The 14,450-nt window shown below is 36.0% G+C and overlaps 2 protein-coding genes across 2 annotated transcripts; both read left to right on the top strand.

Moving 5' to 3' along the window:
• The first annotated feature begins 1,557 nt into the window (after positions 1 to 1,557).
• LOC18027674 (glutathione S-transferase U4) lies at positions 1,558 to 2,811 on the top strand. The gene is made up of 2 exons (XM_006409940.2): positions 1,558 to 1,984; positions 2,370 to 2,811. The coding sequence occupies exons 1-2, from the start codon at positions 1,664 to 1,666 to the stop codon at positions 2,721 to 2,723; spliced, it is 675 nt and encodes a 224-aa protein (XP_006410003.1). The 5' UTR covers positions 1,558 to 1,663; the 3' UTR covers positions 2,724 to 2,811.
• Positions 2,812 to 8,554: 5,743 nt separating this feature from the next.
• Positions 8,555 to 9,818, top strand: LOC18027868 (glutathione S-transferase U5). The gene is made up of 2 exons (XM_006409939.2): positions 8,555 to 8,950; positions 9,353 to 9,818. Exons 1-2 carry the CDS (start codon positions 8,630 to 8,632, stop codon positions 9,707 to 9,709), a joined length of 678 nt encoding a protein of 225 aa, XP_006410002.1. The 5' UTR covers positions 8,555 to 8,629; the 3' UTR covers positions 9,710 to 9,818.
• The last annotated feature ends 4,632 nt before the right edge of the window (positions 9,819 to 14,450 follow it).

The following is a 14,450-nucleotide window of genomic DNA, read 5'->3' as shown; positions in this document are numbered from 1 at the left end:
GAATGAAAAAAAATCAAGAAGTCAAAGAAGATTAATACAATACATAAGAAGAAATAGTCAAAAACAATGAACGATAAGTAGGAAAAAACAAAGAATAGAAAAGCTAAAAAATAAAGAAAAAGGAGAAGAATAAGAAAACAACGATAATTTGAACAAAAAATAATACGGTGAACAAATAAAATAAAAAAAATACTCGGATAGGTCGAAGACGATGAACAAAAAAAATTAAATGACCTATTGGAGAAGAACAAATATAATCAGAAGAAGAAGTAATAAAGAAAACCAGTAGATAGTAGCGGAAGTGAATGAAAAAAAATAATAAAATGGAAGAAAACTAGAAGATGAAGAAGACAAAATAGAAAAAGGTAAATATGATGAAAAAACGAAGACAAATCAGATGAATAAGAACTAAAAAAAAAAGAACAATTTGAAAACAAATAACGATAAAAAAAACCTAAAAATACAAGGAAAAAACTAAAAAAGAGAAAATATAAATCATGAGAGGAGTAAAAAGACAGATAAGACAAAGATCTTTAAAATATGATGAAGAATTTAGAGAGAGGAAGAATAATTGGAAGAAGAGGAATAAGAATCTGTTGAAGGAGAAAAAAAATAAAATAGAAGACAAAGTAGAAGAAGAAGAAGATAGGGAAGAGAAAAAATTGGATGAAAACCTTAAAAGATGAGGAATTAGAGAAAGTATAAGAATATCAAGATGAGTTAAAAGCCGAAAAACACCAGAAAAATAGAAAGTCGATGATAACGAAGAAGACGATGGCAATGAAAAAGGAAAAGAAAAAAAGAAGAAGAAAGAGAATAATAAAACATTGAAGAAGAAGAAGAAAGGAAATAAAACCTGGAAGAGAAGAAAATCAAAAGATGTATGAAAGGAAAAAAGAAAAGATGTGGAGAAGAACAAGAAAACTTGAAAAAAGAAAAATCAGCAGAAGAAAAAGTAAAAAAAGACATAGAAAGTGAAGAAGAAAAAAAAATGATAGAGAAAAAAAAATTAAAAGATAAAAAGACAAAAAATGAATAATTCATATTAATCTTATTTTAGTTTGTGTGTATTGATTTCATACACTTATTAGTATTGATTTTAAAGTTTTTAATATTAGACAATGATTATTTTTATAGGTTAGTTTTATTTTAATTTTGTATGTATCAAATTCTTGATCTAATTATTTTTGATTTATGACATAAAATTTTATTTTAGGTTTCAATGAAACTTTTCGGCTTGCGCAAGTCGCGGGCTAAACACTTAGTTTTTATATATAAAATGTTCTATCATTACTTATTTTGTTTATAATTTAGTTGGTAACGGATGTAAATGTATTAGAAAATGAAAATAAGCAATTTGAATTATTCTAATAAATTAATTATTGATTAAATTGTATTTGGAAACCAATTAAAAATCGTCTATGACCGTTACTAACAAAGAGGATGCAAAGTTGTTTTAGGACAAGTTCAACTAACGTGAGTCGCGTGACGGTTTAAATTGTTTTCAGTTTCAGGATTTTTCTTTAAAATATCATAACATCATGAACACCAAGAGAAAGCAACTCTGTACTCAATCACGAGAACAAAACCTGAAAACAAAACTAGTCAAAGAATAGGGAACGAGTCAAATATTAGAGTCTAGAGAAAACGCAAGTGAGATCTAATGGCAGATAAAGAAGATGATGTGAAGCTTCTAGGGTTTTGGGCAAGCCCTTTCACTCGTAGGGTCGAGATGGCTCTCAAACTCAAAGGCGTGCCTTACGAGTACTTGGAGCAAGATATTGTCGACAAGAGCCCTTTGCTTCTCCAGCTAAATCCGGTTTACAAGAAGGTTCCGGTTCTTGTCCACAAAGGTAAAATAATAGCCGAGTCACATCTGATCCTCGAATACATTGACCGAACATGGAAGAACAATCCAATTCTTCCTCAAGATCCTTACGAGAAAGCTATGGCTTTCTTCTTGGCTAAGTTCATTGATGAACAGGTAAATATTATACCAATTTCTTTATTCACTAATTGCATATATAGGTGATTTCTAAAAAATAAACACTAATCCTTAGGACCCCCAACTCTAGAAATCCAATACATTTTTTTGTAACTAAAACAATTGTGAAATGATTCCGCATAAATTTTCACCAATAATAAATTTGTGAAATCTATGCACGCTTTAACATGTATAGGATAAATAAATAAAAATTCCCAAAGAAAATAGTAGTAACCTCTGAGTCTGACCCAAAAAAAAGAAGTAATAACCAAAATAAAAAGAAATATCCATTCCCCAAATTTTCACTAACTTTAATTTGTTTCCTTATGACTATGCAGATATTAAGCTAATAAACTTTGTGATGAAACGGTTTCTATCGGTGTAGGTCGGACCAGGAGGGTTTAAGTCTGTGATAAAAGCAGACAAGGGAAGAGAGGTTGCAATCGAGGAGGCTCGAGAACTCATTAACTTTCTTGAAAAGGAAGTAACCGGAAAAGATTTCTTCGGCGGCAAGACAATCGGATTCTTGGACATGGTCGCAGGAAGTATGATTCCGTTTTGTCTAGTTCGGGGTTGGGAAGGTATGGGAATTGATATGATTCCAGAGGAGAAGTTTCCAGAGCTAAACAGATGGATCAAGAATCTGAAACAAATTGAGATCGTGAGGGAATGTATTCCTCATAGAGAGAAACAAATTGAGCATATGATGAAAGTTGCAGAGCGACACAAGTCGGCGTAAGAGACTTATATGTTTGTATGTCCTTTTGTTGAATGAACTATACTAAATAAAGTTAATATGTATCGGCAAATAGAAAAGAAGAAAATGTCAAAACTATCTGTCTTCATAACACCACAAAGTATGTGTTAATGTGAACATATTTTCGGCACGCTAAAAATAAGTTAAGATAGTGAAACTACCACGGACACGTGGACTATTTGCTGCGGCACAATATTATTTGTTTATATAATATCTTGAACAGTGGTGTGACTTGACTTGTGAGTCTTGTGAACATAGAAATTTTCAAAAAGAACAAAAAAAACAGAAGTATTTATCGACACATATCATGCATGTTATGTCTCTATCTCATCTTACTTACCACACCGACAACTCCGTGAAGCGGGTTTAAATCCGATAGTTTTCGAACTACGTTATGATATTTTATTTATCAAAAGAAAAATTAAATAGAAAATAGAAATAACATATACAGCATCAGTTCTTTTCTTTGTGAGTCAATCACAAACAACAATAACAAATGGACGCTTTTGATTTTTTGACACAGTTCTAACAACAGCATCAGTTCGGACAAAGCATTTAAAGTCGTATAAGCAAGAACACAGCTCTTTGTATAAGAAATAACTCTTCTTATTTGATGATTAGAAAATAGCTCAAAACTAAACATCCAAGCTCTTATGCTTATCTTGTGTTTATCACAGCTCAATAAACACATATATATAGGATTCTAATTTCCCTAAACCTACTTCTAAAAGAATAAGGAAAACGTCCTATTAAGGAAAATATCCTTTTAGACCTATCGTATTGTTAACCGACTTGTTAACAACGTCTTGGGCCTTGGGCTGAAGAAGCTTATCCAACATTCACCCCCTTAAGCTTCGAATCCGACTCCGAGAGATCTTGAACGCCGATCAGTCTTCTCATTGTCTTGAATTTGATTCTTGCGAGGGCTTTGGTAAGTATATCTGCACACTGTTCTTCGCCAGATACGAACTCCACCATGATCTGTTCATCTTCTACACACTCTCGGATGAAATGATATCTCTTGTGGATGTGTTTACTTCTTCCGTGAAAAACAGGGTTGCGAGTGAGAGCGATGGCCGATTTGTTATCAACACGAATTAGTGTCTTCTCATAGCTACGTCCAGTTATCTCACTCAACAAGTCTTGGAGCCATATAGCCTGCTTTGCAGCTTCCGTTGCAGCCATGAACTCGGCTTCACAAGATGATAGTGCAACCGTTTGTTGTTTCTGTGAACTCCAAGTGATGGGCGAATCGTCGAAGTAGAAAACATGTCCACTTGTGCTTCTTCCATCATCGACGTCCACGTTGTGGCTACTGTCGCTGTAACCGATTAGTTTCTTCGTTCCTCCTCTCTTGAATGTTAGACCGAAACCTGCAGTTCCTTGTAAATACCGCAAAATCTGTTTTAATGCTGTTCCATGTGACTTCTTTGGATCCTGCATGTATCGACTTGCAACTCCCACTGAGAATGCTAGGTCCGGTCTAGTATGAAGGAGATATCTCAGGCAACCAATTTTCCTGCGATACATTGTTGCATCTTCTGATTCCTCGTCTGGGGCTTTCGACAGCTTTAATCCAAACTCCATTGGTATATGAGTCGGATTACAAGTGTCTAGACCTGCTTCCTTTAGAATTCGTCGTGCGTATGCTTCTTGTTTCATCTCGATTCCTTCCTTGCTTTGTTTTACTTCGATGCCGAGGTAATACGTAAGTTTACCAAGGTCCGACATCTCAAATTTTGATGACATTCCTTTCTTGAACTCTAGAATGATCTCCAAGGTGTTTCCTGTAACAAACAGATCGTCAACGTATATTGCGACAATGAGAAGCTTTACTCCTTCTTCCTTGCGATATACTGCATTCTCCTTTGAACATTTTCGAAAGTTCATTCCTCTTAAAATCTGATCCAGTTTCGTGTTCCAGGCTCGCGGAGCTTGTCTCAATCCGTATAGGGCTTTTGAGAGTTTGAAAACCTTCTGTTCTTCTCCCTTCTTTTCAAACCCTTCAGGTTGAGAGACATACACATCTTCATTCAGTTCTCCGTGCAGGAATGCGGTCTTTACGTCCAGATGATGGATCTCCCATTCATTAGAAGCAGCTAAACTTACGAGTAATCGCACAGTTTCAATTCGAGCTACTGGTGCGAATACTTCGTCAAAATCAATTCCAGATTGTTGGACATAACCTTTGGCAACTAATCTGGCTTTGAATTTGTTAATAGTGCCATCTGCGTTTCTCTTGATTTTAAAAACCCATTTGAGACCGATGACTTTGACTCCCTTTGGTCTGTCAACTAAGGTCCATGTCTTGTTTTTATTAATCGAAGAGATTTCGTCTCTGCAAGCTTGAGTCCAATCTTCCGATTCTTTTGCTTCGTTGTAATTCAGGGGCTCATCGTTTATCGACAACAAGATTCTTTCACACTCGATGTCTGCTAGAAAAACATAGTCATCAAGGTGTTTAGGTCGAATTACTTGTCTTCCAGACTTTGTAAAACGTGGCTGTTCACCGATGAGAGGATCATCGGGTGCAGGATCCTCATGACTTTGTTCTTCTGTAGTTTCTACTTCGTTGTCGCTGCTTTGAACCTCTGTTTCTGCTTGAGTTTCTGTTTCGATATTGTCCTGGGGTAGCTCATTACTCTCTTTATACGGTCCGTGCCCTTCGTCTGTAATATTTCCCCAAGTCATACGAAACAACCCTGGCTCATCTTCTGCAGTTACTCCCTTCCAATTCCAACCAGTCTTCTCATCAAAAACTACGTCTCGGCTTACGATGATTCTTCTGGTAGATGGATTTAAAAGCCTGTATGCCTTAGTTCCTGGTTCGATTCCAAGATGAACTAAAACCTGTGATCGATCATCAAGTTTTTTAAGATGAGTGGTATCGACTTTGGCGTGAGCTAAACACCCAAAAACTCGAAGATGACCAATGTTTGGCTTCTTTTCTTTCAGACATTCGTAGGGTGTTTGACCTTTTAAGGCTCTTGTGGGCACTCTGTTGATCACGTATGTTGAGTGTCGTACAGCTTCTCCCCACAAATAATTTGGTACCCTCATTGCCTTTAACATACTCCTTGTCATCTCCATAAGGGTACGATTTCTTCTTTCAACCACCCCATTTTGCTGTGGGGTGTATGGTGCCGTGAAGTGTCGGTTAATCCCATTGCTTTTACAGAACTCTTGGAATTCACCAGATGTGAATTCACCCCCTCTATCTGTTCGCAATATCTTGATCATCTTCTCACACTCCTTCTCAACCAGATTTCTAAAAGCTTTGAACTTTTCCAAGGCTTCACTCTTTTCCTTCAACAGTATAGTCCACATATATCTTGTGCAATCGTCGATGATTACAAAAATATAGCGGTTCTGGGCTAGCGTAGCTGGTGCGATTGGGCCACATAAATCGGCATGTAGTAGCTCCAATGCATGTGAGGATCGGTATTGTGTAGCGTTTGGAAAACTTTGGCGGGTTTGCTTACCAACTAGGCATGACTCGCATAGTTGTGTTTCTGTTCCGATTTTTGGCAAACCGTGTACCATCTTCTGCTCAGACATAGCTTTGATGGTCCTAAAACCAACATGACCGAGTCGGGCATGCCATCTCCATGTTTCTTCCTCGATCTTTGACTGAAGACATATTGGTTTCCCAATCTTGAGTTCTAGTTTGTAAAGGCGGTTTGGAGATCTTTCGACTTTTATTAGAAGTCTTCCAGCTTGATCATGTACCGTGAGATAGTTTTGCTTCATCCTGACATCACACCCATACTCGGTGGCTTGACCTAAACTCAAGATATTACTCTTTAGTTCAGGTATGTAGTAGATGTCGGGAATAAGCTGTTGCTCCCCTGTCTTTCCTTCGAATAGAATAGAGCCTTTTCCCTTGATCTCCACACATGATCCATCTCCAAATTTTACCTTTCCCCTGATATTTTCATTCAGCTCCAAGAAAGATGATCTTATTCCTGTCATATGATTACTTGCGCCGTTGTCTAAATACCAGACTCCGTCTTCTTTCTTTTCTTTTTCGTATTTTTTCGGCACAACATTGTCTTCATTGAGGAATACGATCTCGTGCATATAGAGGGCTTTGTCTGCTTCTTCGGTTTCTATCTTGTTCGCTTCTTGGGTTTGTTTTCTGTCAGGACAAACCGAGGCAAAGTGACCTGCTTTGTCACATCTGTAACAAATCACACTTGATCTATCCTTCTTTTCTTTACTTTGTTTCGATTTGTCTTGAGGATTAGATGCTCCTCCTCTGCCTCGTCCCCTGTTTCCCCTGCCTCCTCGACCTCTGTTTCCTCTGCCTCCTCGAGAGTTACTTTGGTCTGTGTTTGCGTATAAAAGCTTGGCTTGTGAATCGTCTTCTTTAGTGTCTCCTTTGATTCTCTCTTCATAAGCTTTTAAACGTCCGATTATGTCTTCGAACCCTGTCGTCTTCAGGTCGAGTACTTGCTCAAGGGAAGCGACGATCTGAATGAATTTGCTTCGCAGCAAGCTGTTTAAAAATTTCTTTACTAACCGCTGCTCCTCAATCGTTTCTCCGAGTGCATTAGCTTTTGACGCGAGCTGAGACAGCTTCCCAGCAAAGTCGTCGATGGTCTCTGAGTCCTCCATCTTCATCTTCTCGAACTCAGACATCAAGGTCTGCAGTCGTGCCTCCTTGACACGCTCTGCACCTAAATTACGCGTCTTGATCGAATTCCAAATCTCTTTTGGTGAAGTCTGATCATTGATTTGTAATATTAGGTTTTCCGGGATTGATTGGTAGAGTAAACCTAATGCGATGTCATTCTTCTCAGGGTCTGTCGAGCCTGGCTCGATTGTTTCCCACGCTTTATGAAGTCGCAGCATTACTCTCATTCTCATGGCCCAAATCGAGTAATTTGTAGTTGTCAACATTGGGCATTGGATCGCTGAAGGAATTGTTTCCTTCCGAGCAGTTACAGTGGTCGTAATGGCCTTGTCGGAATCGGCTCCTTCTTCTGCCATACTTTCGGGTGTTGTCTTCTACTCGGCTTCTTCTCCTTCTTTGATTTGCTCTGATACCAAATAAAGTCGTATAAGCAAGAACACAGCTCTTTGTATAAGAAATAACTCTTCTTATTTGATGATTAGAAAATAGCTCAAAACTAAACATCCAAGCTCTTATGCTTATCTTGTGTTTATCACAGCTCAATAAACACATATATATAGGATTCTAATTTCCCTAAACCTACTTCTAAAAGAATAAGGAAAACGTCCTATTAAGGAAAATATCCTTTTAGACCTATCGTATTGTTAACCGACTTGTTAACAACGTCTTGGGCCTTGGGCTGAAGAAGCTTATCCAACAGCATTTGATAGAAAAACAAAAAAAATAGAAGGGAGGTTTGTGGTTTTTCAGCAGTTACATTCTTTATTTTAGTTTGACATTCACCAATTACATTCTAAAGCTAAAACAAAAGAAATTATATATTCTTGATGTTAAAACAAGACTACATTTTAAAACCGAGACGAAATAGCCTTTTTGCAACAAAAAAAAAACCGCCACGAAATGCATATAATCAAATATGGTAAAATATCTACATTAGTAAAGGTCTTTTTTTGTTATTCATTTTTTGGGTGCTAAATTAGTAAAGTTACAAAACTAAATCTAAAAGTACAACCAAAAAAATAAAATCTAAAGTGAGCGTCATAAAATTCGTCTGAAGAAGTCAATATCAATTTTGCCTTCTAGATGTTTCGAATTTACATCACTGCCGGTCACAAAACGGCAACATTCAATGTCGTTGTATCTACAATACAATCTAAACCCTAAGGCTATAAATCAAAGTTGAAAGGACTAAGTAGTAGTCCACAAAAACCATTTCTAATAGACAGAGAGTGAGAGAGAAAGAAGAAAACTAATGGCTGATCAGAAAGAGGAAGTGAAGCTTTTGGGGATATGGGCAAGCCCATTCAGCCGTCGGATCGAAATGGCTCTGAAACTCAAAGGCATACCGTACGATTACGTGGAAGAAATATTGGAGCACAAAAGCCCTTTGCTTCTTGCTCTTAACCCTATTCACAAGAAGGTCCCTGTTCTTGTCCACAATGGTAAAACCGTTGTCGAGTCTCAAGTAATTCTTGAATACATCGACGAGACTTGGAAACACAATCCTATTCTCCCCCAAGATCCTTACGAGAGATCTAAGGCTCGATTCTTCGCTAAACTCGTCGATGAGCAGGTATATATAAACTCTTCAAATTTTTTGCCAATTTGATAATTAATCACTCTTAATTTATTTCATCTAATTTTTTAATCTATTAAGAAAATAATCAGGTGATTCTGGGTTTGTTTGGATTTGAATTGCAAGTCAAATAATAAAAAAATTAGTTTTGATTATTATATATTTATTTAAATTTCGAGAATCTCAATAATTTAATTTAATAAGGTATGGCATATTTTATAGAATTAATCATTAATTGGATGTAAATTTGTTATAAAAAAAAAACCTTTTTTACAACTTGTGCTTCTTTGTTTTGAGTTTAGAAAGAAATTTTGAAAGGAAGATAAAGAAGCAATTTGTGCTAATTAGCCAATTAATTTTTACTAAACTATTGTTATCTTATCTCTGATGACACTGTAGATTATAGGCGTGGGTTTTGGAGCAATGGCAAAAGCAGATGAGAAAGGAAGAGAAGTTTTAGCTGAGCAGACAAGAGAACTTCTTATGTATCTAGAGAAGGAACTTGTCGGAAAAGATTTCTTCGGCGGTAAGAGTGTCGGATTCTTGGACCTAGTCGCCGGAAGTATGATTCCGTTTTGTTTGGAGAGAGGTTGGGAAGGACTTGGATTGGAAGTTGTTACTGAGGAGAAGTTTCCAGAGTACATGAGATGGGTGAAGAATCTGGAGAAGGTTGAGTTTGTCAAGGATTGTATTCCTCCAAGAGAGAAACATGTTGAGCACATGAATTATATGGTAGAGAGAATCAGATCTTCTTAAACTATCATGAAGACTAAAATCATCTTTATGTTTTGATTTGATATGTAATGTGTTTCAATGTTTGTAAGCTTGTTATGGTTTTTAATAAATAAATATTTCTTTTTAAAAATAGCTGTTTTGGGTCTGTGGTTGAGAAAACTTTGGTCCCTCTTGTTCCCACTAAAGCTTTGGCTAATGAATCAATTACAAAATATGAAGAGATTTGTACTAATTCTGTGTTTCGAATGATAAGAATGGATTATGCGATGTAAATCAAATAGATAGGAGGGATAAGGATCAAAAGGGATAGGCACAGTTCGTAAACAAGCAAAAACAAATAATAGATGACATACGTATAGTTGTCAAAATTTTAACTAACCGGATTTATTGTATCAAACCATGCAATTAACTCAAATACTTTTTTTCCAAATTTGTTATAGACTTTTTAACAAAAACAAAAAAATTGAATACCCGCATCTATTAACAAGCATAAGTGCATAACCACACCTAACTGCAAGTAGTTTACCCACACACTATGACGAGGGAAAAAACTGTTATTTTTAAATGTTTTTGTTACAAGTGCGTATTTTGTTGACTAAATACGTCCCGTACTCACATAATTATGTGAATGAAAACATTACCTCCCCCATTCATGGCTTCTATCTTTTAATTGGAAATTTACTACATCTCTTATATAAAAGAAGAAGGAATTCTCTCCAGAGCGACACGTCATCACTCCATGAAATGACATGTGTCACCTTAAAAAAAATAAAACAAATCACATCTTTTCATCTTCCCACCTGAACCGATCTACCTTCTGTAATTTTTGATCTCCTTTTCCAGAAACATTTACTCTTTCGAATTGATTCCACTGCCCTTAATGTATTTTATATCCATTCCATTTATACCCTCTCTACTATGAAAAACATATGAAATCCGATTCTTAAATTTTTGTTTTCTTCTTCATCTTCTCAATTGCTGTCTCTTTTATCTGGGTTTTGTTCTTTGATTTTTTTAAAGGAGCTTTGTTCGTCATGAATGGTTTTGTTGTTTGAAGCGCTTTTCATTGTAAAGTTCAATCAGTACATTGTTTTAGAAAAAGCTGCAAACTTTGTGAATCGAATATGATTTATAAGTCCTTTATCACTATTTGCTTCAAGTTTCCGATAACAGCGATGGGTGATTGAAATTCTGAAGAAGCTTGTTAAAGAGGCTTGAATTTTGATATTTAAAGTTTTGTGGCTTTTTGTCTCTCAACAATTAAACTCTACACCAGTCCTATTGCGCACCTTCTTGAAGATCAGAATCCCTTTTATAAACCGAATAAAGGAAAGCCAGTTTTTGGCCACCATTTTCTTGGAGTTGAAGAATTCATCCCATAATTTGGCAATTCATATTGTGTATCTCATAATGCACACACTCATAGATTGGTCGACCTCTGAACAGTACCGGTGGTTCATTTAGTTCCTTTTTCAACATATTACCAGCAAAGCAGGTATATAATTCAGTACAGCTTATAAATTTTGGTTCTTTGATTTTTTTGTTTGTCAGCCCTCATGTCGTTGTTTTGCAGAGTGCTCATTATTTCTTAAATGATTACATACACTGGATGTCTTATCCTGTTCTTATGATTCCAGGTGATGATGCTTTGACAGCTTGTCGTATTGCAAGCCAAGTGCATATTGTATCCTCCTTTCATAGTTTCATCTATATGATTTTCTTTGTGTACTCAATATTGTCATAAATCACGTGATTTTTGTATGTGGATCTTCATATAAAAGACATGGCAGTAAAAGCATCAGGTGCTTATAAAGGCTGCAAACCATGATCGGGGTCGTCTCACGGAAATACGTGGATTCGGATGCTGCAGCTTCTGAGAGGTTCCATAATGCGTACAAGAGAGCTCGAAGCGGAAGCTAAAAAAATTGAAGATTCTGGGAAAGGAAATGAAGTTAAGGTTGCAAGGGCTTTTGAATGGCGAAGGACCAACTGAATCCATGAGTGGCAGGACAGAGTCCACAGTGTTGATGGAGGAAGAGGATGAGCCCAAAGAATGGGTTGCTCAAGTGGAGCCTGGTGTCTTCATCACATGTGTATCATTGCCTGAGGGAGGGAGTGATGTCAAGCGATTCGGTTGAGGTCATTTATCTGTGCTCTGTAGCATTTTCACAAAAAGATAGGATCCTAAACTGAATCAGATTAATAATTTATGTTTCTGATAGTACTAATAATCAGGTTAATCATAAAACACTTTGTACTTAATCCATTGTGTTTTTGATTGGATTTTCTAAATAGAGATGTGTGTTTCTTAGGGACAAGCTATGAGAAGTACAATTGGTATTAAAGATGGTATTTGTGAAAGATTTCTGTTTTCGTTACTTGCAATTTTTCTTGAATTTATTTAAAATGGTCCCCAAACACTTGTTGTATGTGACAACCTGTACATTCTTTTGCCAAGAAAGATTTTTGAGATGTGGATTTGTATTTCGGTAGCCCAATTTGATCTTAAATGGATTCCCCAAGAACAGTTGTGTTTGGGAAGAGTTTGGTGAGTTTAGCAAATTCATTTTGTAAATGGGATATCTATGAGAGCAGCATGATCTAACAAACTTTCTTCATGCTCTCATCAAATATGGACGCTTTGGCCCACAGTCACAACAAGTGAAGAAAACATATCACAACTTAACACTAATTTGCCGGCTCTAGCCAAGATCTGCACTCTGATTAGCTCTTGAAAGTAATTTTTCATGATGTTTTGGTTTATGTTAAATTATAGCTCTTTTAATTCGCATGTATAACTCTGATTCGTCCTATGTTTCATTTTACTCAGAAATTGGCCGCAATACAAGCACGGTGACTTCAAGATGACGGCAAGAAGCACTATTTTTTGGAAAGCAAGTCGAGTAAATAACGTTCTGTGCAGCGCATGAGCCTGCGTGCAAGCGATTGGCATCAGATTCCATTCTGGTCTCAGCCAATTGGCAGGCCGTTTATGAGCTGTGGAAAGAAAGACTTCAACATTCGCACTTGGATACAACTCTTCAAATCAAAACTGATAAATGGATGGGTTGTAAGTTGTAACATAACAGGGAAAAGCTTTTACATACCTTAAATCCCACAAGCTATTGAATTGTTGAGAAGTAAGATGTTGGTTAATGAAAAATGAAAGTGCTCAAGTGATTGTTCTTGAAGGTGTAGCTAAGCCACTCATGGTTGTGAAGAGTGATGGTGGTTATAACTATGAGACAACGGATGGTGGATTTACTTTCAATGTTTTTTTTTCTTCTAAAAATCCTGATAAATTGCAGTGTATATGTTTGTACCGAAGTGTATGGCTAAGCTTCATGATGCTTGGTTTTATGTGAAATTTTGTTGTTTTGATTCTAACTTATAAATCTAATTCTTCGTAGCTTTCATTTTACTTTGAATCGATGAAAAGCAAGATCAAAACAAATAAGTGCGAGTCTTCTCGGCTCTGCCTCTCTTCCATGAAAGCCACAGACAAGGTAAGCGGTGGCCTCAAAGGATATGTTAATAGGAATGAATAAGTGGGATCTTTCTTCTGTTTCGTTGCCTGATTCATGTCAACATGTCAACAAGAAGTCGCCTTACGCAACACCGTTATGGTATGCATTTGATTACATACGGTTGTAGTTTTTTAAATGCTTATCTATTTAAGTTAAAAATATTTTGTATACCAATGATAATATAAAGTGATTTGATGGAAGAAGAATGCTCAAAGTGCAAGCCACTATTTTTTTTTATAACTGTTAGATTGTAGTTAGTTATACTAACAATAAATTGGTGTATCTCTTGCTCGAAATGAAAATATATTGACTAACCTACCTCTCACGTAATTGATCAGCCAGACAATATATAACTAATCCTCAGTCAACATGGAGAAGAGGATGTCATCAGGAAGGGGAAATTCTTCAGAGCTGCCATTGCGGCATCACCCAAACCATGCAACTGCTGCTGCGGGTACAGGTCGAGGCATATATGAGACAAGATATGGGATTGTTCATTCGATATCTTGAAATTGGTCTACTTTTCTCTCTCTCTTTTATATTAATTTTCAGTCAGCATATCATTACAAATTTAAAACAAAACTAATGATGTATATTACAAATACACTTTGGCCAAAGATGTTCTTGAATCTCTTTTTGATGATTTCGGTAAGATTCGTTTGCTTAAATTCATGCTTTAAAATCATTTTATTTATTTATTTATGTTACATGATTTTGGAAGCATCTAATAATATCTAACATAATTTTCTTTCTTTTTTTTGTGGAGAATAAGCTTTCACATTAGTTCCAAATTTCTACAACTTATTTATTGTTCGTCTTTTCCTTTGTGTGATATTGAATGTTTCCCTAGAGAGACTTTGATTTCCGTAGTGTTATCTCCACCTTTCGTATGGTTCCATATTACTCTTTGTGAAATTTTCAAAACACAAACTCTGTAAAATAAATTTACACTTATGAAGAAAAACCTGTGCGGGTATTGGCCTAGAAATTATCAATATAATTTTCATTTATTAAAACAAAACAATTTGATAAGACAATCAAAGGGTTATTTAAAAAGAAGCTTCACTATTTTACAACCCAATACAATTTGATAATTATTTATTTATAGCAATAAAACTGAATATAATGTGTACATATCGGCTCATATGATATACAATTTGATTTAACAAAAAAAAACAACAAAACAAATTCTAAACAAAAAAAATTATTGGAAAAAAACCGTGCGTATGCGCAGG

This window comes from Eutrema salsugineum, unplaced genomic scaffold (genome assembly GCF_000478725.1).
Source record: "Eutrema salsugineum unplaced genomic scaffold, Eutsalg1_0 scaffold_10, whole genome shotgun sequence".
NCBI lineage: Eukaryota > Viridiplantae > Streptophyta > Magnoliopsida > Brassicales > Brassicaceae > Eutrema > Eutrema salsugineum.
The sequence above is the reverse complement of the archived record's forward strand: the minus strand, read 5'-3'. Positions and strand labels throughout refer to the sequence as shown.